The 25,636-nt window shown below is 36.3% G+C and overlaps 2 protein-coding genes across 4 annotated transcripts in view; one reads left to right on the plus strand and one right to left on the minus strand.

Annotated features, from left to right (window-relative positions):
• Window positions 1-766: 766 nt before the first annotated feature.
• On the minus strand, window positions 767-21,352 carry LOC134534723 (isochorismatase domain-containing protein 1-like). 2 transcript variants are annotated; one of them, XM_063373212.1, is made up of 5 exons: window positions 21,144-21,348; window positions 20,403-20,612; window positions 19,317-19,433; window positions 2,495-2,696; window positions 767-1,565 (listed from the first exon to the last, which is right to left on the minus strand). In XM_063373212.1, exons 1-4 carry the CDS (start codon window positions 21,273-21,275, stop codon window positions 2,544-2,546), a joined length of 612 nt encoding a protein of 203 aa, XP_063229282.1. In that variant the 5' UTR covers window positions 21,276-21,348; the 3' UTR covers window positions 767-1,565; window positions 2,495-2,543. The 2 variants fall into 2 exon arrangements, with proteins under 2 accessions (XP_063229282.1, XP_063229281.1); XM_063373211.1 differs by having other exon boundaries at window positions 767-2,696; window positions 21,144-21,352.
• Window positions 21,353-24,605: 3,253 nt separating this feature from the next.
• The window catches only part of LOC134534724 (TELO2-interacting protein 1 homolog), a 60,134-nt gene continuing 59,103 nt past the window's right edge, over window positions 24,606-25,636 (plus strand). For both annotated transcript variants that reach the window (XM_063373213.1, XM_063373214.1), the window contains exon 1: window positions 24,606-24,978. The gene's annotated coding sequence lies outside the window, so the exon portion shown is untranslated. The remainder of the gene's footprint in view (window positions 24,979-25,636) is intronic.

The raw sequence follows: 25,636 nt of genomic DNA on the forward strand, positions 1-25,636 counted from the left end.
CATTGTGGAAACAAAAGTTTTACGCAAAATACAAATATTTTTCATGCACTGGTTGGCACCATTTCTGAAAGAATAATGCAGTATAACGCATGCCACAAATTTATATTTACGACACTATAAAAGTAGTTTAATAGTGTTTAGTTGTTGATTTATTAGTTTTGTACTAAACTTTTTTTTATTTATTTTATGCTATTTCTTTAATAAAAAAAAGTTTGGCCCTTTTTTATGTTTGGGTTCAAGATTAGGTAATCTCAGATAAGGATTTGGATTTGGTAACAAAATTGGATTTTTATGAAGGTAATATTTTTTTCTTTATTAGATAAACAGCTTGAGAATAAAATCTTTTGCAAAAGAGCAAATCAAGACCAACTCAGCTGTGCCCAACCATTACGGTGTGTTCAACAATGCACTTTCTGAGTGCCTTGCGTGGTGTAGTAGTGTGGTGTTATTTCCACATTTACACTTAATATGTTTGCGTACATGTGTCAAAATATGTAGTAGTGCTGCCTACAAGTTTGTCACTAAAGTTATGTACACAAAAATGTATATACATCATTACTATAATGTGATAGTAGGCTTCATTTAGTTATTTTATACGCCTTTATTGTGTTAATGTGAGATTGTTTTGTGCATTATTAAAACAGTGCACATACATATCAACAATTGACTTTAACTTGGGGTATGTCTGGTTAAATATACAGGAGTTCAGGCAGGCACAGAGTAAAAACAAATGTCTTTAGAAATGAATTGAATACAAATTCACTGGTTGCACTCTGTAATATATACTGTATTTACAGTGAAACCTACAAAATATCACAAAATGTATTTTTAAGTTTGTTAGGGTTCTATACATCCGACTAGCTAGTTCAGCCAGAGAACACAATCCCTGTTACTTAGAACCACTGAGGTCGCGAGTGTTCAGACTTCCTGTATGTTATAATTTTAATGAAATATTGTTGCACAATAAAATTAGTCTTGATTCACGACAATGCTTAAACGCCAATTCAATTACGCTTATCCAACTTTCTAAAGCATTGGTGTCAGTTCTGTTCACAAATATAAGCATACAAAATGGTCACAGATACAGACTTACTGCGTAATCTTATATCACAGGCACTTCCTACTTACAATTTCATACGGAATTGTCTTAATCAATTTACTTAGCTGTAGTATGTAAAAGTTATCTGCCCTTGTGCGAGAGATGCTACAAAATTGCTAAACTAAAACACTGATTAGTTTCTGGCACAAAACTTTTACATGTTTTTTTTAATGATGTCACTACTACAAAGGTTCTTAATTTAAGCTTATCTAAATTAACATTGTTTCAAAATGCTATCCTCCCATTGGCTGACTGATATGCTGAATTATTACAAGTCGTAGCAGAACAGAAATCAAACATAAAAATTAAACTGTAAATATCCAAAAAAATTATTAATTATAAAACAATTTTTAACATAGTAATACTCTGTATTAAAGAGTCCATTGTTGGGATAATGTATATCATTCCCTTCCAGACGGGGCTAGACAATTGAAATGTCGCAGAACCACATAGACCCATACACCACCTAGAACATAATGATATAAGAAAAATTCATAAATGTTAGCTGTCAACATTTATATAAATAAAAACAGTTTGTACGAGACAACCGTCATTTCGGCACACTGGTTATCTGCTATTTTAAAAAAGTCCTTAAGCTTAAGAATGGAAATGAATGTATAAGTAGGATGAGTCAGTAAGACTCAGACTGTTCATTATCTCTGGTCTACTAGCAAGGTGAAGATGCGAGTATAGAACAGAGAATTACGTAGTACCGTGACGTACGCAGACCTAATTACTCAGTGGTGTGTTCAGAATGTCCAAGTCCACCTGGGGATAAATAAGTGAAAATATTAATTTAGATATTTACAATCGAATACAAAAAAGCCCTTGGAAATAAAATTAAAAAAAAATTACTAAATACATTTATATTTTATGGGTACGGGGTACTAACTATGCTCTTCCACCCAGGTGAAGGCACGCTGTTCAAACTGACCTTGCACACACACATCACACTGACATACAAGGTCTGAAAAAATAAGCCAGGGCAGAATAGGTGGAGGGTTGTGTGGAGTCTCATCAGGATGATCTCAAGTTGACTTGATATTTTATTTCAAATGAGTTATGATAATGATGTATACCACTTATTATATGTTACAGTAAATAGTTTTAATAATTGAAAAAGTTTCCTTTTTTGCCACATGATTATTATAAAATCCCATTATAATTTCATTTCAAAAATTAAAATAGGTATACAATTTTTGAGACAAGATTTGAGGTATTCAGTTGAGGTTATTATTAATATACTAATTCTTTCCCTGATTTTAATATCATTTTGGTGCTTTATGGTGAATTAACGTATACATATTTCTGGGTATCATATGGTATATATGTTATTTTGATTTTTTTTTAACCATTTACCATCAAACCTTGTCCTTTACAACTTTATTACAATACCTTCATTTCCTTTGGATTTGCCACACCAACATTTGGCCTTAATAAAGAATTACATCTTAGAAAAATACATCAAGCCAGTTTCTGGTGTAGGTGTTTTGATGAGTAACCGCACGTCTCCAAATTTTGGGTGCTCTTTATCTTTTATCAGTTTGAAGATGACGTTCTCTGTGGTTGTGATGAAACATCCAATCTGCTTCAGTCTCTAAGCAAAGAAATAAAAGAAAAGTTATTTCTTGACACCTGAAAATTCTTGTTGAGAAACTTTGCATTTAATTAATTCTTTGAGGCCATGGAGTTAAAAATATCAACTGCTTATGTTCTTCAGCTAAGATGATGTTAAGTATTGAAATTCTAGTTTCTTACAAACAAAGAAAAAAGTTGAATATTTTCTCCCTAGCATAATCTGTATTCTAATGAACAAAGTTTTATTTTTGCTAGCGTGTTGTGTTTGTATATATTAAATTGTCAATACGAATCATGTACATATTTGCCAACTTACACAATTTGTTTTGAAGATGTACATAAGTGCATCTGATTGTACAATTTTATGGCTGCGGTAAATATCTTCTAGATTCCTGCTGCAGAAAAACTTCATTTAATTTTTAATTAATATTTACTTCCCTGCTTATCATGTACATCTTTCCTATGACTCATTTTTAATTTGCAATGAGTTTGTTACGCAGGTCGGTACTGCGTAACGAGGAAACTCGCCCCTGCGGGCTAGTGGGATACCACCCGCCATACACTGCACGGACTCGGCGCGCGAATTTCAATTGATGCGCGTTGGATAGCAGATCCTCGGGTCCACTCGTGCCGAATCGCCTTTGATCGGAGCACGTGGACGTGGTCGGAAGTTTCCAATCCGCGTTTCCGATTCAGGATGTCCAGAATATTCCTCGCTGTTTTAGTATGGAGCGCAGCGAGTATATAAGCAGGCTGCTAGCACGAGTTCCACAGAGTCTTCTCTCAACCGGCTGCGTGAATAATGCGGTGACCACGACCCGCACCTTCGATCATCGACGCCGAAAGGCGGCCCGCTGAGGTCTTCAAGCTGCGCACGGATCCCGAAAAAGGCGGTAAGAGAGGCCGCAAAATATACAAGTCAGTTACGGACTTGGTAATAATTCAGTGGTAGCCCAGTAACAATTTGCAAGTTGGCACGGGACTTTGGAAGTAAAAAGTATGTGTCGGACTTTGCAGTAAAATGACCAAGGGGAACATAGAAAATTACGCCGAGGGTCATGAAGTGGTTTGCGACTAAGAGCATAACAGAGTTCTGCTCAGCAATACTTTAAAAAAAAAAATATATATATATTTTCTCGTTCTATTAATACGGTGAAAATAAAAGGTGCTACTACTTGATTAAAACGTTAAGGGCATAGTGCAGTGGCATTAGCGGGACTATCAGTCGTGTCGTTTAAGACTACCTATGAACATAAACAAGGAGGTAAATTTTTAATGAAAAACTGTTTTAAAATAATTTCAAGCAACAGCATGTTAGGTGATGTGTCTCCAATTCTCTGCACTAGTATAGTGTTCGTTTTATTACCAAATAGTGTGAATTAAGAGCCGGCGAAAATGTGCAAGTATCAGGGAATCAGCACGGCGGCAGAGGTAGAATAAAGAAATTCGCTCCGTCGATGGTTTCCGGTCCGACTGGGGTGATCAGGTCAAGGATCAACGGAAATAAAAAAAACACTCGCCGCTATCACTTAAACGACACTGAAGATTTTAGCCAATTTTATTTGGGGAGAAGTGTTGAAATTTAAATTGTGTTAGAAATATCTCGTTCCTAAGTCTCTGGTACTGTTAAAACAATGTCTAATTTTGATCTGTAAGTGAAGGTTTAAGTATTTTGTATTAAAAAGAATTTGTAATTATAACTAAAAGAAAAGGGTCCAGTTAGAATTATTTATTGAGGAATAATTCGTGTGGTTATGAGAAAATGTTTAAAAAGTAGTGAATGGTACGTAATTTTGTATAAATTTATTTCAGGTGTTTTGTTGGTAATCGCTGGAACATGAATTGTAGCAGTAATGTGTAACAGCCAACATAATAAGAAAATTTATATTAATGTATGAGAATTATATGTGTTTGTATAATGTGTGAATACCGTATTTACTCGTGTATAGCGCGCCCTCGTGTATAGCGCGCACCACGATTTTTGCAACTAATTCCAAAGAAAAAAAAAATTGAAAATTTTTTTTTTCCCATAAATAAATTTTACTAAAATTTTGTGGTACCTGATTATTTAAATTGATGTGTGGTGATGCGTCAGGAAAATACATAAACTCTGCTGTCTAAACGGAAGATAATGAAGCGCTATATCGCCACAACTGGTATGTGGGCGGGAGGGAGGAAGGGAGGGAGGCGTGCCGCGCTACGTTGCTAAGCTGGCGCGGAGAACTATATGACTCACCGGTGAGGAATGGAGGAAGCGAAGAAGTTGGCTGGGGGGGGGGGGGGAACTGGTGACAACATTCTCTCTTTCTCTCTCTCTCTCTTTTTACTAGCTTCTGAGCTGGCTTTCTGTAAAGGGGGGAGGTCTAAAAATAAACAAGAGACCATGATGTGCGAGCTTGCGCGCGCGTGTGCGTGTGCGTGTGCGTGTGTGAAAGAGAGGCCTTGTTGCTTGTGCGTATGTGTGGGGGCTGGCCAGAAACGTCACCCGTCACCCGGCAGTTAACGACTTTCACTCCTCCCCGCCTCCCCCCCCCCCCCCCCCAAACTTTTTTTTTCCGTGTATAGCGCGCATCCTTATTTTTTTCCTTTACTTGAGGGGAAAAAAGGGCGCGCTATACACGAGTATATACGGTAAATCTCTGTACATGCCGTACTAAATATGTGTTATACATTGCTCTGTGTTTCCTTAAGCTCTTGTTGCCATTCTAATTTCCAACGACTAGGTAACAAGAAAATTGCGCAACTCTGCTCACAGAGTGTGTGCGGTGTGTCAGAACACACATTGGTTCAGTACAGTAAAATTACAAAATTTCAAATTTCAAAAAGAAAGAGGGTTTTGAGCACAAGAGGTTGAAGTCACAGTTTTGCTAATGAAGGTTTTTAGTATTGTTTGTATTTTGTGTATAAGTGTAAATTACTGCCTTACAATGCCTTTTACAGGGACTGGTTGGATCCAGGATTTATCCAAGGCTACGCTGGGATGACTGTTAGTGGACCTGAAATTGCCTGACGTGGACCCGGAGAACATGACGATGGACGAACTTAGACAACGAGCACGAGCCCATTTCAACAAAAGTAGTGAGTCCTCTTCCGACGGACATATACCGGGCATACCTAAGATAAAGGAAAGTAGATGTTTGGAGTTCATAGTCAAACCGGTGTTAGATCACTTGCCAGTCTTGAAAAATTGTGAACCTGAAAATATAATACTATTTTTGTGTTTAGTGGAGGAAGTCCTTGACTTGAATATTTTGAATTCAGGATCAATTTTCAGCTTATTGTTAACCCATGTGCCGAGTGAGTTAAGGGCATTGGTAATTAAGGCACAATGCAATAATTGGGCTTGGGAGCAAGTTAAACAGGAAATGATCCTTTTTAACACTAATCAGAAAACACGCGAGCGACTGCGGGATAGGTTTATCTGTAGAAGTCAAGGGGAAGACGAGTCAGCTCTGGCATTCGTGACTGATATTACCAAGTATGTTAAAGTGCTAGGGAATCCCTATTCGGAGTTAGAGTTAGTCGAGATTATTGAGGATAATCTTTGCCCCCAAATTCGTACCCATTGTTTGGTTCAGAAACCATCATCCATAGAGGAGCTAATAGAGGTTGTTTCGACGGCCGAATGTAGGATGAGTATGGGAAAACATAAAATTAAAATAGAAAATAAGCCTATAAAGTATTTAGAGAGGGCTAGATGTGAAATTTGTGGAAAAACAAATCATGTGACGAGTAATTGTTATTACCGAAAAAGGGGCGGTAATCCAACTGATAAAACTACCGTTGACAGAAACCGACAAGACCATAAAAAGGGGGCTTGTTTTAAATGTGGGGATATAGGGCATTGGAGTAATATATGTCCTACAATGTCTAAGAAACCTGAGTAAAACAATTTATTAGAAATGGGTACTAGTAACTGACAATGGCTTGAGTTTAGTAATATAATATCTGCTTGTGACCCCAATTATAAATACATTTGTCTGGGTAATGTCATGTGTATACATGTGTTGGAATCTTGTTTTTTTTTGATGTTAAACAGAAACTTAGACCTAAGTGATATCTGATCGAAAGCCGGAGTTTTCGATTCGCCGTCCTGTGGAGATATGTTACGCAGGTCGGTACTGCGTAACGAGGAAACTCGCCCCTGCGGGCTAGTGGGATACCACCCGCCATACACTGCACGGACTCGGCGCGCGAATTTCAATTGATGCGCGTTGGATAGCAGAACCTCGGGTCCACTCGTGCCGAATCGCCTTTGATCGGAGCACGTGGACGTGGTCGGAAGTTTCCGAGCCGCGTTTCCGATTCAGGATGTCCAGAATATTCCTCGCTGTTTTAGTATGGAGCGCAGCGAGTATATAAGCAGGCTGCTAGCACGAGTTCCACAGAGTCTTCTCTCAACCGGCTGCGTGAATAATGCGGTGACCACGATCCGCACCTTCGATCATCGACGCCGAAAGGCGGCCCGTTGAGGTCTTCAAGCTGCGCACGGATCCCGAAAAAGGCAGTAAGAGAGGCCGCAAAATATACAAGTCAGTTACGGACTTGGTAATAATTCAGTGGTAGCCCAGTAACAATTTGCAAGTTGGCACGGGACTTTGGAAGTAAAAAGTATGTGTCGGACTTTGCAGTAAAATGACCAAGGGGAACATAGAAAATTACGCCGAGGGTCATGAAGTGGTTTGCGACTTAGAGCATAACAGAGTTCTGCTCAGCAATACTTTAAAAAAAATATATATATATTTTTTCTCGTTCTATTAATACGGTGAAAATAAAAGGTGCTACTACTTGATTAAAACGTTAAGGGCATAGTGCAGTGGCATTAGCGGGACTATCAGTCGTGTCGTTTAAGACTACCTATGAACATAAACAAGGAGGTAAATTTTTAATGAAAAACTGTTTTAAAATAATTTCAAGCAACAGCATGTTAGGTGATGTGTCTCCAATTCTCTGCACTAGTATAGTGTTCGTTTTATTACCAAATAGTGTGAATTAAGAGCCGGCGAAAATGTGCAAGTATCAGGGAATCAGCACGGCGGCAGAGGTAGAATAAAGAAATTCGCTCCGTCGATGGTTTCCGGTCCGACTGGGGTGATCAGGTCAAGGATCAACGGAAATAAAAAAAACACTCGCCGCTATCACTTAAACGACACTGAAGATTTTAGCCAATTTTATTTGGGGAGAAGTGTTGAAATTTAAATTGTGTTAGAAATATCTCGTTCCTAAGTCTCTGGTACTGTTAAAACAATGTCTAATTTTGATCTGTAAGTGAAGGTTTAAGTATTTTGTATTAAAAAGAATTTGTAATTATAACTAAAAGAAAAGGGTCCAGTTAGAATTATTTATTGAGGAATAATTCGTGTGGTTATGAGAAAATGTTTAAAAAGTAGTGAATGGTACGTAATTTTGTATAAATTTATTTCAGGTGTTTTGTTGGTAATCGCTGGAACATGAATTGTAGCAGTAATGTGTAACAGCCAACATAATAAGAAAATTTATATTAATGTATGAGGATTATATGTGTTTGTATAATGTGTGAATAAATCTCTGTACATGCCGTACTAAATATGTGTTATACATTGCTCTGTGTTTCCTTAAGCTCTTGTTGCCATTCTAATTTCCAACGACTAGGTAACAAGTTTTAAATAAAATGCTGAAGCTAAAAGCATATACTGTCTACCAGGTCAAAGAATGTTTCTGTTTACGTAGCTTTTTGAGTTGGATGCACAGATATTGACAGTTAATGTGATATATTGATGAAGTCCATGAAGTGGTGGAACGGGAACTAACAGTGCTAGAAGTCTTGGTGGCAGTGCTGTAGAGTTATTGATTTTATGTGGGCATTAAGTTGATATGCCAGCCCGAATATAAGGTTTCAGTAACGTGTTATTTTCGATTATTAGGTTTCATGATGTTTATATGGCATGTATTAACACTTTCGTGTGTTTGTACCATAAAATGCAGTTCTAAGAAATAAAACTTTATTGAAACACAGATTCGGCTTGGCGTACAAAACATAGTGAAAAACCTGACTGTCGTTTTGTTTCCGATGTTTTGAACCGTGTTGGTACAAAAGGTAGCAATTTTTGTTCCCTGTTGTCAGGGCACTTTTTGTGTTTGGTAGTTTTTTGGTTGTGTTTGAAAGGTTTGTCAAATAATATGCCAAAATGAATGCTGCAGAGAATAAACGGTACACGCAAAATTTTCGTGATAGATGTTAAAATCTGACGGAGAAACACTTTGCTTTTGCAGTGTGTATAGATGTGAGTTGAACACTGCAAATTGTAAAGAAGTCGATCAAACATTGTAATAATTTAAAAAATCAGATGATAACAGTAAATTTTGTTTATATATATATTAGCAGTGATAATGTCATAAGAACCTAGTGTTGGATTGTGTGGCATTCTCTCTCTCTCTCCCCCCCCCCCCCCCCCTCCCCCAAAGGCAAAGCAATAGTGAAAAATTTGCAATTTGGGCCTTACTCCTTAGCTACTGATGGCTCAAATGATTCAGATGCTAAGATTTATCCCATGGTGGTTTCTTATTTTGACCAAGAAGCACATGTTATTGTCTTCTATGTACTATCATTACCAGAAACTGAACTTTGTTCAACAGGACAAAATAAATAGGTAAGTTAGTTCTCAGTGAATTGGAATGTTTGAATGTACCTGTCAGCAACATAGCATTTCCGCAGACAATGCACTGTTAATGATGGGTAATAAAAATGAAATTATAACAGTTTTAAAAGTAAAACAAGAAAATGTAGTAGGATTAGTATATGTCTGTCCTCAGATAAACCTGGTGGCTGGAAAGGGTCAGACTGCTGTCCTTGATAAATTGATAAGATTCTATCTAACACACATATTCCTACCTTGAAAAGAGTCTGAAGTGAAAAGATAGTTTGAAAAATTGGAGGTCTTGCATGGAGATGAGCCAAGAAAGGTATTGAAAAATGTCTGCACGAGATGGTTGCCCAGTGGTGGCTAGTTCAAATGTGGGATCAATTATTAAGTTTTTTTCAAGGTGCCGGTGTGGACACAGAAACAATTGCCTAGATACACAGTTCCAAAGAAGCCTGTTAACCAAACCATATGTGAAGGAAAGGCTGATGCTGAGGAATTAGTGGTTTATTGAAGTACCCCTTTTGAGGGCTTCCCCTCACTCGGTCACATCTGTCCTCTCACACCTTCCATCTCTTTTTAATTTCACACCGAATTCAGGGATTTCTGTTAGATATTCCCACAGTCTGGGCTGTCTGTCTCTCCTACACAGGATGCAATCAATTATTGTCTTTCAGCGCTGCTGCATCACCTTATGTCTTTGTTTCTTTCTTTTCACACAATTCCTCACTGTTTTAAAACTACTATTAAACAGATCCTGTACATAAAATTAATACATAAAATTAATATTATAAAAAGAACATATATATGCAAAAAATACTGAAAGGCACACTTGCATAAACAATGACCTAGCCAGCTAAGTGAAAACCAATAAACTTATAGTTACGAGGCTTTTTCTAAATAAAATACTAAAAGATTGAAATTAATTACCAGAATATTACTAATAATAAAATATAAGTATGAAAAACTAGGTCACTATGACCTTGAAGGCTATATAATAATTATATAAAATATAATATATATAATAATAATAATATATAAAAGAATAAATATTATATTTTGTCATTCAGAAGGTATCAGTTAATTATTAGCTGATACCTTCTGAATGACAAAATATAATATTGATTCTTTTAATAAATATTTGTAAAAGCTGGGGAGGGCAGGGTCTTGCAACATTACAGTATTTGTTCTTACAGAACATTATACCTGTGTTTGACAAGTATAATGTTATTTTGCTGTCTTCATCTCCACAAATTCATCTGTTACTGTTTGTTGAAAGAATTATTTTCAAAATATGTGAAGTCAAGTGTTCTGAAAACCTCTGCCTTGTTGGAGGTAAATTACCATTTACTGAAAAATCAGCGGCAGGACTGTGATTTGGTAGTTGGGAGCCCAACATGTGAGATGTTCAGTGCATTTACTGAAAGTGATAAGTTGTTTTGTCTGTCAGAAAATATTTTCCACTCGTGGTTATATTGTCAACAAATTTCCCTTCGAAAATGAAGTACAGAAAGCAAGTGTACCTGTTGATGAAAAATTTCCATAAGCCAGATTTTAAGTTTTCTATTGACTAGTTTTCATTTATTTTGCCTGTAAATAGCAATAAGACCAAATATTGAGGGAACTTGTGCTTCAGAGTCAATTCTTCTTCAGCTGGAAAATTTAACATTCCTGGCTAAGATGGAAAATACAGGAGAGTCAGAAGTAGATAAGTGAGCCAAAATATTGCATCTGTCAAGCATTTATAGGTAACATAAAATGATAGATTATGCTAGGGATTTTGACTATACCACAGCAATGCAGAAAGAAAGTGAGTGTATGTTCAGCCTCTCAAAAAGAACAGAACCTAGTTTTGTTCTCTAATGTCTAATACTGTTCTTGAAAATGGATCTGTAACAACTGGATTAGGTTTCCGAAGAAGAAATGCGATGAACAGACATTCAGTTCCAAGTTCTAGCAGGCCAGAAAAAAAAAGCTCTTTTTAAATGCTTAGCAAACCAGAAAGAGTAACTGTCTTGGAAGTGCAGTGAATTTCTTCAATTGTATAGTATTCTTGCTTACAATTTTTTGTATGGTCTTAAAACTGTTAGGTAATTCATATGACCAGATATCTTGCAACTCAATGGTTTGTTTTATTGGTAAATTTGTTACTTTCAGGTTTAATCTTCAAATTGTGGGGTTAGTGAAAAAAGTTTTTTTTGTGCGCTTGTAATCCTGTATACATATTGATGTGTAACAACTGAGCTTTTCGTATGCAGCATTTGGTGGGAGCAATTTTGTAAATGCGATGGAAATATGTATTGGAAAATAAGAACAGTGGTGCTGCTATATATAGTGAATGGTGCGAACCAAAGTTCACAATGACAAATAAAAACAATGTACTATTAACTGTTTGGTAAAATTTAACAAAAGGGGCAGTATTTTTATAAAATTCCTTGCCAAAAATCAGGTCCAAACGAGGTTTCAGTATTTTTTTAAAGACTTTTTTGCTTTTATCGGAGCCGTTTCATAATACCGTCACTGCGATTCCAGCAGCGTATTTTAGCAGTGGGTGCAGAAAGTATGTGTGATTCGCATCCAGAAATGGACGTGGAAACATATTTATCATGCTCAACATTATTTTTTAAAGAATTCTATGTTAAATTTCATGTCCATGGCCTGAGTTTCGTATAAGTGCATTTGCAATATGAAAATACTTGAATTTGGTCATTACTGAGGAGTACTGAAAGACTTGCTCACTTTTTTTGTTTGATTATTTTATATTTTTGAATAATGATTTCATGTTTACTATTATAAATGTATGAAAATTGGTGTGGTGAAAGTAATGAAACTGAAAGCATAGTTGTAACCATTAAATTTTCCTTCAGAAAGTAATTATTTTGTATCACGTGTTTAAGTTTCTCCCTTGATCGTGATGGCATGATCATGTATACATTGATGCAGTGGTACATGATGCTTGCTGTATTAATTTAGTACGTCGAAATATCCTGGACATAAACTTGAACATCACACTATAAACAAATTATGTGAGGTCTTGAAGTTTTTTTCTCTTGTATACATATTGCGATCATAATTCATTTTATGCATTGAGATCTGAAATGTTGGCAAGTATGCATATATTATATGTGTATTGACAATTTAACAAATCATAATGGCACATCTTTAAATTTGCCTACAATAGGCAGAATTTTACTAGAATCAAGAGAAGCAAATGCAAAATGCCACACTCATATTTCTGAACTTAATCCATGTAGGTAGGTATAGTCTATGAAGTGGGTGTCTGATATGAATGGTAGTCACACTGGTTAGTAATTGGTTAGCAAAACAAACCGTAGCTGCATAAAGAAGTTTAACCGCTTGAAAGGTACTCTTACCTATGAAGAATCAAAAAATTTCTAGCATGTAGTGAGCATTGATGGTAAAAAAAAAAAAAACTACAAATGTTCTGGTAGCCAGAGTTATTAATGTGACTTAATACTGCTCAGTAATTTGGAACAACATCAATATGTGCGATAATATGAAAATTGAAAATATACAGAATAAACTAATAAATATTATTATTCAAAAACAACTTCCTCTACCCAATCTGATATCCCTCTCAAGTCGAAGAGAATTACTTGACTTTATTTTTATTAAAAAATGTTATACTAACAAATTAAACTGTAAATATATACTTGACAACACCGGTTTAAGAGTACCTCCTTTTAACAGTCGTTTAACTTCCACTTTATGTACAGTTAACAGAAATAATGATATTATCTTTAGGCTAATAACCAATTTTAATAAATTTGATAAAGACTTTAATTATTTTCCTTAGTTCCTAATGATCATGTGTGTTTTAGTTCTGTTTTGTCTAAATTGTAACGTTTGATTTTTGTTTTATTGTCTTTCGTTATGTGTGTTTTGTTTTTATATGTATTATATTGTATTGTTTTGTGTTTTTCATTTATGTTTATTATTGTGAGTGTATATGTATCTAATTGTGTGCCAACCATTAAAGGCTTTCTCCTGTTGGTTGGCATGTTACAATTTCAAATAAATAAATAAATAAAATCATAACCATGACAGTTAACACATCCACTCCTTAACTGATTACATCCGTGGTGTAAGTCAGTGATAACCAACTGGCAGCCCACGACAATTGGTATGGCCCACTGAAATTGTTTTGTACAGCCCACTTCAAGAACCCTTTAATAACATAACTTTCAGTACACTCTTGTGTATTAGCAGTCTTTGTTTGCATACAGTAAGCAGAATAAGTTTAAAAAATTTATGTATTTTTTGGTAATCTATACACCCACCCCTTGAATTAATGCCCCAATTCATTTCAGAAAAACAGAGCGCTAATCAAGTACTTTTTTTTTACCCATGAGAATGTGTGTTCATCAAAATAATTTGTTTTCTAATCATGAAAGTGTGCTTGCTGACAACCATTTTAATCTAGACACTACTACCGTTAAAATAAATTTACAGTATTAATATATATCTAAATATAGTCAAACCTTTTTGTTGCGACCCCATTTATTGCAACCACCTCTCTATTACAACTCGATTTCGAGGAACCGTGAAAAATTGCCGAAAATCCAAAGAAAATTGGACAGAAAATAAGTTTCTTGTGGTGAGTAGTGTGTTACTGCGTTTCTCTTGTTGAGTGCTGTACTGCCGTAGGCAGCGCATATCTAAAAATAGATACCACTTCCTGTCGACTGCTGTCAGCGCTTAACAACCCCCATTCCACGTCCCTTTGTCGGCAGGGTGCAGATAAAGGTTTTTGTGGCGACGTGTTTACGTTTAGCTTTTTGCGAGTGTCTAGTGTGGTACGCAGTTAAGGCAAAGAAAGCTACGTGCTGGATTTCTCTTGATTTTGATCACTATCGGTTGACAATACACAGCGACCGACTGGATGCACGCCCGCCTCGACTTGTTTTAACTGCCGCAGCGATGTTTATTTTGACAGCTCAAGCAATTATCTTTTCCCGTGGGTTGACAGAAAAAGATCGCTTCACCCAGCATAAAAAAAAGGCTACGCCACTTATTGCCCACGCAGGAAACACACTGGCTGCGGTCTGTCTCCCTAGCATTTATCTTTCTTCTAACATTCCACGTCTCACCTCTCGCGCGAGCAATAACGAAGCGACCACGCGTTGGGCCGTTTTATGCTTTGTTTGGTGACAGCAGCTTGATTTTATTCTGTATATTCCTTTTCATAGGACCCTTGCTATTAAAATACATTTATATTTAGGTTTGAAAGCTTGTAAATTCCTTGCCAGAGATGACTGAACTTGAACTTGATGAAAAGTGACATATATTGACCCCTCCCTCGCCGCTTTAGTACCCCATTCATAATAGCCCAATTTTACGGGAGAAGGGAGGGTGAAATGGGCATTTTCTCACTGAAGGTTTTTCAAAGGGGAGCGAAGTTGGGGTGTTATAAGGGAGGACACTAGATGGTTTGTGTGTCTGGGAGGGATGAGCTAGCCTTGAAGAATGTTAACGATAGTGGAGGGAGGGAGGGAGGGGTGAGCTTATGCGTCATGAAGCCACTGCCGCTAGCCAGCCGGGGGAGCTTCGTGTGCGCCCACTCGCGTTGCAGAACCTACAACTGCCATATTTTTAAAGGAAATGTCCCATTATTTTTCTGTTATTCTTACATGAACATTATTGGAAGTATTAAAGCCGACACAAAAATACGCTGTGTGTTAAAATTAACAGATTTTAATGATCTTTCATTTCGTTTTTGACGTGACATCGTCTAATAAATCGATGAACGCCGGCTGCACGCATGAAAAAGTGTCCCACTACGGATGTGTCCTGTTTGCTCATTGTACGCATGCGTGGCATCTCTCTTCCACTCGATTAGAACAAGCATCGATTTGACTTTTCAATCATATTTACGTCGTTTGAATTTTGAATATTATGTAATTTAATGATTGTCCACCGATTTTCAGCACAATCAGTACGGTTAATTAAAAGTAATGTTGACTATTCAAATATGTTTTGAACCAACAATGGTGTTGTACAGTTACACATAATAATTCAAATTACACCCGGGATCTTTTGCACAATTTTTTAAAAAATATTGTAACACATAAATAAGTTTGGTGTATTTAGGATGTGTATTTGTTATAAAAACGAAATAATATTATTCCCCTACCGTGAGCAAAATTTTTATAACGTATATATACCATCTGAAACTATTATAATTCAAGCATGGCCTCGTGGCCTGGCGGTCAACACAGCTTACTTCCAATCCAAAGGTTGTCGATTCGAATCTCGGCAGCTGCGGAATTTTTTTTGTACTTGTTAAAATAAATACGGCGCACGCAACATTTAAAAAGTAATAAATATATTTGAATAATGAATGCAAATAAAAGTAAATTTATTAATTAAATTGTACATTTCATTTCACTCCTTTGTATCCATACAAAATAGTGATAATTCAATAAAAATGATTCAATGTTATTCATAAAAGTATGCAGAGATAGATTTTATCATACAAAAGATAGAAAAATTAAAAAAAAAATTTCTTTCTCAAACAATATAATATTTTAAATTTCTAACTGGTTTGGTTGCAAAAACCTATTACGGCTCAGTCTCAGGCCGAATATATTTCCTTTTCTTCTGGATCAATCATTTCATCAATGTTTTGTTATGACGTCACGTTAAACTATCGTCCGTAAACCGACTTTACAGACAACCAATTTTTTTTAGAAGGGTGTTTAACAATAATTACATAATGGTTGCGCACTGGCAACCCGTTCTGTCTGTGAAGGACACGTCTGGCAACTCATGCTGGGCTGCGGTAGCCGGTAGAGTTTAATGTCTTTATATCGATACTTTTTCTTGGCTGCTTCATTTTTTTTTTTTTTTTTTAATTTTTTTTCTGATTTTCACATTTTGGTCAAAATGTCCAATCTTTGACGGTTCCCGAGAATGTATTCGTAAAATCACTGCTTCGTTAAATCCGGGGTTCGTGACATAGGGGTTCTAGTGTATTTAACTACGGAAAGCAGAAAACGTACATGTAAACTAACACATATTTTCTTTAGAGGTGGCATGTAGGGTGACGGACTTGTCATGAAGATTGAAGTGGGTTTAAAGCAAAGCCGTCTAGCATTGTGAGTACAGCATCCTAGGTTTGACTGTACATTTGAAGTACATTTAAATACATGTTGAATAACATTTTGAGATTAAAACAACCTAAAATCAAATTCAAAAAATTCATGGACTGGACCACACTGTTTACTGATTTGGCTTGGATATTAAATTCTTAAGAGGGTCTACTATCCCAAGTTACAAAATAATATTATTAATATAAGAGATATCTATATATCATTTCTAATAAGATTTAAAAATATATACTATAAATTAAATGTTTTCTATTAGAAAGATAGTCTAATGATCTAATCTCTTAATGTAATTCCCAACTCTGTTGTTTACTAAATGGTGTCTTCCATGATTTGCCACTAGTGCATCCTATTAGATTCAAGGTAAACTAGCCCTGAAAACTACTGGCTTTTCTCTCCAGAGCTGCTGCTGACTTACGGGATGGCGTAATATATTGACTGAAAACTTGGGCCGTCATGTGAGAAAATGGCAATGAAGGAAGAGAGTAACTATTAAGGAAAGAGCAAACATTTGTTTCTTGATTCGCCACATTATTAATTTGTTGCATTTATTAAATGCAACACAAGTGCTGTTGCCAGTGTGCATGCACGGAAATAAAAATTCACGTCAAAGAAAAAAAAAAAGCTCTAATTTAAATCTATGACCACGCTACTTCAAATCATGTCGTAATTTATTGACATCTTTATTACAAAATCGTGCAAATAGAACAGCATCACCTCGAGGGGCAGATGTATGTTTGCATTAATGGCAATTCATCTTGAAAGTTTTTTTTTCAACATGCAGAATGCTGTATTGATTAATTTTTAAAGTAATACAAAATTAAAGAATCCTTGTTAGAAATGTAATACATATATTGTTTGTATGTTTAATTTGAAGAATGATATCTGGACCTCAAAAAAAAGTACCTAACGTTGGTAATAGGGCTGTGCGAATGTGACTTTTTCAATGCAAATCAAATGTGAATCAAATAATTGCAAATATTTGCGAATAGCGAATAATTTGCGAATATTTTTTAATTAAGTTCTAAGTATAAATCTGAATAATTACAGTAAAAATTTGGCATATTATAAATTGTTGTTTAAAAGAGTAATGTTCTTTAGCTTTATATACATTTTTATTGCTCAAGTAACATGTAAATTTTTATGTCTCTTCTAATGTTTTAGTAATAAAACACAATCATTTGTATACAAATGTCTTCATCAAAAGCCAAGCCTACACCTTGCCATCAACATTTACGTAAATTGCAGTGAAAAAAGACCAATTCCTTTACATGTTCTGGATCCAAGCATTGCCTCTTGGAAGTCACAATGTTCCCAGAAGCAGAAAATCAACGTGCTGAACTTCACTTCTTCTTCTGAAAATTAAAAACGGCAAAAAAAGTTTATGAAAGTAAACAGATATTCGAATATAATTTTTATTTTCCGCAATAAATAGTCAAGCGATTACCAATCGATATATCGAAGAGTTGTTTATTAAAACTGCTCCTAAGCTTGGTCAATACTCCGTTCTCAGAGTCTTTTGGAATCAAACGTGTCAAGACAAAATAATTTTTAATGAATTTTGTTTATCGTGTCTTTTTAATTTTATCTAATTATTTACGTAACATTTTCGGTAGTTTAAAAAGCGATTGCGCTAGAGCAATTCTAGCAACACAATTCTCTGGCCATGGGCCGCTCTGCTGGCCATAACCACAAACGGACACGTTTTCTTTTTTGCTGTAGCCATGAGGGCAGCTGTGTTTACTTTTCTATCGTTAAAAAAAATTCTCTAGATTTGTATTAGTAAAATTAATAGAATGGTGATCAAAGATTATGTGTGCATTAGTTTTTAAAGGTTATTATTGAAAGCTGATGCGCTGGCATTGTTTAAAATAGTTTTACATATTTATATGGCACATGGCTCACCCAAAAATTGTGTTAAGGACAACTGGATATAATAAATTAATTATGCTAAACATTACGTAAAGTTTGTATTTAAATCGTAAGCATTTATGATAATTTTCACGCTACATTGTCTTTAACTGTTCTCAGCATGCCCATTTACCTAACCTAAAATTTGATGCAAGTAAAGGTCTGCTTACAGTTTTTTTTCTTCCATTAAGTCTCTCGGGAAAATGATTTCTCGAGGTTCGACATAATATTGTATCACACGTTTTGTCAAACGAAAGTAATATTTTAAAACATTCAAAAACTTTCGAATATTTGAAATTTTCAAATACCTAATTTGGTTTCGAATGTGAATCGAATCAAATATTTGATTTGCACGAATATTTGCAATTTCGAATATTTGCACACCCCTAGTTGGTAATCACTTGGTTAAATATCAGGGGTTGCTCTGGGGCCCCGTGTTGCACATTTACATCCCCTGCCCCTCCTTGTTTGTCTACCTTTCTGGGAAACTTTATTGATATAAATGGGAAAATTAAGTACATATTAACATGTAATTCATAAAGTGCTGGTTAGTAAATTTAATCTCCAATTTTGTATTTGAAAAACTTCCAAAGATTTTATCTTAATAATGTGATTTCACAGATTTTGATAGTATTTAAAAAAAATTTAACCTATTAATAAATTATCAGGAGAGAGAAGCAAAATTTTGTAAGAAATTAGTAAAATCACTGAAGAAAAAAATTGAAGTTCCAGGTTGGCTGAAAAAGTTTTGTTTATATTTATATTCTGGGGGAGACACCTCAGTACGGCCCCTCTCCAAAATAATACGCTACCGCTAAAGTAAGTGGCCCGGGGCTCCACAATGTCTAGGCCCACCATTGTAAATAGTGCTTCTACCATGCTATGGCATTTAAAGCATGTTGGATTGGGTGAAGTAAGACATTGAGATGTTAATTACTGAGTAATCCCCCAATATTTCCCACACGAATGTAGAACAAGTACCTGAAAAGCCAGAAGTCTGTCTTCTTGCGATCTGGAAGAGCAAGCGTCTGCAACCACATGGACCTGGATGCCTCGTGCACTCAGTTCGGCAGCAGTTTGCTCGATGCAGACGTGGGCCTTGTAAAGTGGACATATCACCGCAGAATCAAAGAATGTCATTATTTCCATATAGAGTTTGCACCAAACTGTATAGATCAGGAAAATTAATAAAATTTGTTTAACTATGCATCACTTACTTAATTAAATTTTTAGACTACAAAAGCACATCTGCTTTTACTTTTCTGAATGTATCTTTTTAGATAAACTTACTGCAAATTATTTTTTCAAAAAAATGCATAATGTCAATGTTACATTATTTCGGTGAAATAATATTACAAAAAATATATATAAATTAAAAATAACACCATAATCTCTTCTTTTATAATCTAAATCTTGTCCATTATGATTTTTAATGTCATAAGCAACTATGTAATCTTAAATGTTTTCTTATCAAATATTGTTTTGGATGCAGTATTTAATTCCTTTAAGGACTACACTAGCAGTATCAAGAGTAACTATTTTGGTTTGTAGACATTACAAAGTACTGTGTTTTAATTTATTTTGGTTACAGTAAGTTAATTACAGATAGAGAATAAGAAACACAAGTTAATGAAACTGGCAAAGGTGTCAACCATAGCCGTTTTTAAGGAGCCATTCCAGTCTGGATCATTTCGGGAAAACAGGGTTATAGAGAGAAAACTATTTAATGTACAACTTTCACACCCCAAAATTAAAAAAAAAAAATCTAAATGTAAATGATACAATCACTGAAACTGTAAATGTGCATATTGCATTACTTGCAAAGTTTTCTATGAATTCTATTAACAATAGACTCGTAATTTTAATCCTATCAGGGTGAATCCAGGCATTAAAATAAACCTTTAAAAAAAAAAGGGGGGGGGGGGGGATGTTTCCACCACTGCCCTGCCTTCTCAAAGACCTTGTATGAAGAACAAAAATCAGTATGGAAAGACAGAGCATAGGTTTCAACTTGGGATCCTAATGTGATAATTTCACCACGTCTTAATGTACAAAATAATTTCTAACCTCGATGCCAAACAGCACAACACACTCCAGTTGGCTGCTGCAAAGTGATCCCAAATGATTGACCACTTGTGGCTCCAGCATGCTGAATCTTGTTTTCGGGTATACGCCAACTGCGTGAGATATATCCAGCTCCTGCACCGTCCTCCCCAGGCCTTTCGGGTACTGCTCGGTCACCACAAGAGGGATGTTGAGGATTTTTGATGTTTTCACCTAATCAAGTTAGAAATGACATTTTAGTTAGTAAGTAGTACTTATAACCATCAATTGGAGGTGCAGTAAATTTGTTTTACAGTAAAAAATGGCAAAAAAATTTATACTGAAAAAATTAGCAAGTGGTGTTTTTCCGAGAAGAAAAAATTTTTTCCTGCAAAAACATAATTGACAAAGAAAAAAATTATTTTGCCTTGGAACATCCTAAACATAATTCAACGATGCAACAGTTCTAAACAGATACAAAACAATCAAGTTGTCTTCTAATTTTAGGATTTGTTTATTTTCTAATCCAATTACCCAATCAATTTAGGTACCTATTTAATATAATTGCCTGTAACACACATAAACTTATTTGTTTTAACAATTTAAGGCTTCATGAAATTAAATATGATTTTAAAATTTGGAAAATATATATACCACTAATTTTATATTAAAATAAATTTGTTGATATAGACTTCTCAAAATCATGATGCAATATGTGATTTGGAGATAGGTATTTTTGAGTATTGAAATATGTATTCCACTTACCAATTTATTCGCACTATCAACAATATTATCAAAATATATTACAGCCTTTCTAAAATTCTCTTGCAGATCGCACAGGAAAAAAGCACATTTATTTTCGGGCAGAAAACCATATTTTAATAACTGCCTGGACATTTCTGCAAAAAAAAAAAAATTATCCTGTAGCAGACGACACAAATTTTCCACGTGACTCTGTTTATTAGTTGTGTCCGACATACAACCAAAGATGTACAGTAAGTGTAAATACGTTTTCTGTGCCAGTGTGTGTAAAGTCTTAATTTTTTGAAACTGGAATACAAAACAAATATACAATTAATATTTATGATCTATGTGCAATTCTGGGTGAAGAAAGAGATAGTATAAAATCGATAGTAAATTTTATACGTATAAAAGATTAATTAAAATTATAAAAAAAGTTCCAAATTCTTTCTCATTTTATTCATATTTTAAGGAGAAAAACAATTTTTAAGGAAAATTTCCACATTAAATAGTAAAAATTTAACTTTATGATGGCAGATATCAAACAGATTTTTAGAGCTCATAAAAAGGTCTTAAAGGTATTACAATTTTAGTCAGTCTCAAAAAATAAATAATGGTAAAATTCAATAAGTTCAAAGGAGAGACTATTTGTAGAAGCAAGTCACTTCATTTTTTTCCTTAATAATATAATATAATATGATTTAACGACTACGCAAAATTATAAAAATGAAGTGAAAGACAATTGTTGTGTACAAAAACTGTTAAAATCAAGATGGGGTCTTTTGGCCTCGGAGTCTCGCCTTTAAATGGACGTAGTTATGCAAAATAGTGATGGGCAGAACGGGTCTTTTGACCGAATCGGTTCTTTTGGATCAGTTCCGTGAAATTATTCGTTCATCTCGTTCATTTCGTACTTTTCTGTGTATGGGATCTGGCTCTTTTATCAGGTGTCGTAACTCGTTCATCCTTTAGAGTAATATAGCTACGTATTTTTGTATTTGAACATTGCTTTTCGTAGCCAGTGAATCACAGTTGCGTATATGAAACAAAATTATTTATATTTTATTACTTTTAAAGTTACAAATATTATTATACAGGCTATTTACACTCTAGTGACAGTAAAGTGTTTACATGTAGACCAACACATATAGAGAAAAAAAGACAAAAATTTAATACTACTACTGCGATTCAGTACCGTATGAAGAGAGACAAATGAAGTATGTACATTGACGTCGTCCGACCGAAGGCCACCCTAAAGCCCGACCTGCAACCGCCAGTATTCAACCCCGCTAATGGAACGCGCCCCTAGCCATGGCCCACCCGAGTCAGGCGAGCCACCAGCAACCAAGGTAGAACCCGGCCCCATAATAAACAGACCGACATTACAGCCGACCACGTTGCAAAAACAAACACAGAATATTAAACAATATTACGTATAAATTAAAAGTTGATTAACGAAAGTGCGACGTAGGAGTGCCCGGGCACTCACGTGTGTAAATGCGTCGATACGTGTGTGAGTGTCCCCCTGGCGGCCTTCTGCCTAGATTAGTTAATTAACCCATGTGACATAATTATTAACCCCTTGTGTTTCGTTATTACCCCCCACCAGAGCAGTCTGGCAAGAGACGAACAGTCGCTGGTGTGACGTATAATTTAAAGGACATAAATTCGTAAACATACTAACTCTAAATTGTAGAAGGGATGAGTAATGTTAATTTAGCCTTAATAATTAATGTAGGAATTTAGCGCCCTTAAAATCTCTTATTAACATGTTACATTAGAAAATAACGTAATGAGGTCAACCCTGGCGCGAGGGACACCGAGCCTCGGCCGAACGCCATGACATCACGCCAGTACAGCGCGACTCGTGGACCGGGGCGGACGCACGTCCCACGGAGAGACATCATCCATTGTCTGCATTGAACTCACTTCTGGTAATTATAGTCACTTCCTCGAAACCTCTTTTTACTAATCTCTCCGTGCGTACCCGGTCCAATTTTCGGTCCAGGACTTAATCCAGCCGCATAACTTTTAAAACCCCCTGCACCACACTTGGTCTGCGGGGTAGTTTCAGTATACGGCACGGGCCGCCTCCCGAACCACAGAACTTGAACTAAAACCAGTCGCCCCGGCGCTGAAACCACCCCGTAAGGGAACTTGGACGAATTTAGCTGCGGTCCGCGCTCCACTACCGTGGACGCGAACACCGCCTCGAGACATTGATATACGGGATTGGCTGCCTCCAATCGCCCTCACCCCCCTTTTGAGTAACCAGGCTCAGAACCGCCTAGTGCCACGCTAATATGTAATATTTAGTAATTTTGTGCGACGCCTTGAATCTGGAACGTTTTTCAGTAAACTTGTGCGACGCGCCACCACGTAAAATTCAGTAAACTTGTGCAACGCACTATCACGTAACATTTTTTGTAAACTTGTGCCACGTCTTATTACGTAACTTTTCAGACTAACTTTGTGTAATTGTGTAACTTCTGTATTGTGTGACGTCACCCTCTGTACGACGTGGTGTGTAATCAACGGTATTACACCAAGCCCACAGTCGCATGAATAAACCATGCACGTCATTTGTTGCACTACTTCAGCGCCTAATCAATTAACCCTACGACTCCCAACCACCGCCAAGTAGGGAATTCCTCATATCCCACGCAACACCGCCGACGGTCCTAGTGGGCCACGCAGGGCAACCGACCCCACGACCCACCTATCGACTAGAAACAGAGCTAGTCTGGCACCCACCCGGAAACACTACATCGACAACAGCCATTCCCGCTAGGAGCCGCACCGGGACTCGAGCCCGAGACCCCGGACGACGGCAACATTAATTAACCAAAAAATGGTAAGTGTGAACGTTTGTAGTTACTTTCCCTGTTATTTTTAATTCATATGGTTTTTATTAGTTTTTTATTTCCAAATTTGTGTATGTGGATGTGAAAAAGCAATTTTAAACCACTACTTAAAGTTGACATTTTCAGGTATAGATACTTTTCATGTAACCCTATTTTATTTGATCAGTTATCGTTTGCTCTTGTGAACATGCGCACGCTGTGATTACTAATTCTTCAGACTCCTGACGTCATGAATCATTTCACGAACGAATCAGACCGGGCGCGTGGCCAGTTCTCTCATCTCGTTCTCTCGTTCTCTCGTTCTCTCGTTCTCTCGTTCTCTCCGCGTTTTCGTTCTTCCGAATCTTTCAAGATACCGGCTCTCAAAGAGCCGGTTCTTTACATCGCGAACGAATCGGAAGATTTCGTTCTCTCAAGGATTCGTTCTTTTTGAACGAATCGTTCACGAACGACCCTTCACTAATGCAAAAAGAAAAAGGAACTAACCCACATGAAACCTATTCTGAATATTTTGAAGTTAAAATTAATTATAAATTGTAATTCTCGTATTGATAACATAATGTGGGTATAATTTTAATGGTCTAGTATATGTAATCCCAGTTTTTATGTCGATGCCATACATGTACTAATTTAAATTTTAGATAAAACTAATTCAAGCATAATTTTTGTTGTGCCAGGTAGGCTTGTCTTTAATCGCAACTTGATAACTAGAGGAGTGCTGATTTATGATAGATCGGAATTCTTTACGTTTGATTAGGTATGGTATGCTACGTTTGTAGTGTGTGTTCAGCTGCAGACTTCTCTTTACCATAGACAAGTAAAGGAACATGCCTTAATGGCGCGACCAAAAGCGATCTAAGACGCCAAGGTTCTCATTCTGGAAATGTTTATTGCAATTGCTACACGTTCGTTATCGTTACGGACTTATCTATGTTTGCTGCTTAAACATACTATTATATTGTGATATAAACGGAATGAAGTTTTCCCAGAAAAGGGTAAGTTAGAATTAAGATATATTTTGTATCCGCTTGCAATTGGGCTGCCACCCAGAGGCAAGTTCTCCCATACTTCATATCCCTTCATATCCCTCCCCTTTAAGCTTTCTCCTTTTTCACACCCAGTTCTCTTCAGGAACGAGTGCCTCCCTCTTTCTGTTCTAGCCACTCCCTCTATCTTCTATGCATGGCTTCCCTTCCCTATGTACCCTCCTCTACACAACCTATTTTCTCTCTTTTCACAGCTCCCCTCCCTCTCGATCACTTTGTTTCAGCAGCTTTCTTGCTTCAGGCAAGAAAGTATTGTCTGCTACAAGGATATGCAGATGTCCGGTGTAATTTCTGGCACAGTTATTAGCACAGCCCATTTTAAAAACACTATCCATAAGGAGTTTTTTTAACTTTATCAGTCTTTCCACCCTCCTCCCCTGCAAGGATTTCCACCCAAACTCTTGTCATCTCCTCCTCTTTCCCTTCCGTTTTCTACATATCCATTACCCATCACTGCCTTGCACCGCAACTTTTTTCAACTCTCACACCTGCGTCACTAGGTATGGGTCCCATACCACCTCTGTACAGTGGCGTAGCCAGGATTTGAGTATGGGGGGTGTTAAGAAGCATGACCCCTCCCCCCCCCCTGTATTAAAGCAGGGGGTCT

This window comes from Bacillus rossius, chromosome 8 (genome assembly GCF_032445375.1).
Source record: "Bacillus rossius redtenbacheri isolate Brsri chromosome 8, Brsri_v3, whole genome shotgun sequence".
NCBI lineage: Eukaryota > Metazoa > Arthropoda > Insecta > Phasmatodea > Bacillidae > Bacillus > Bacillus rossius.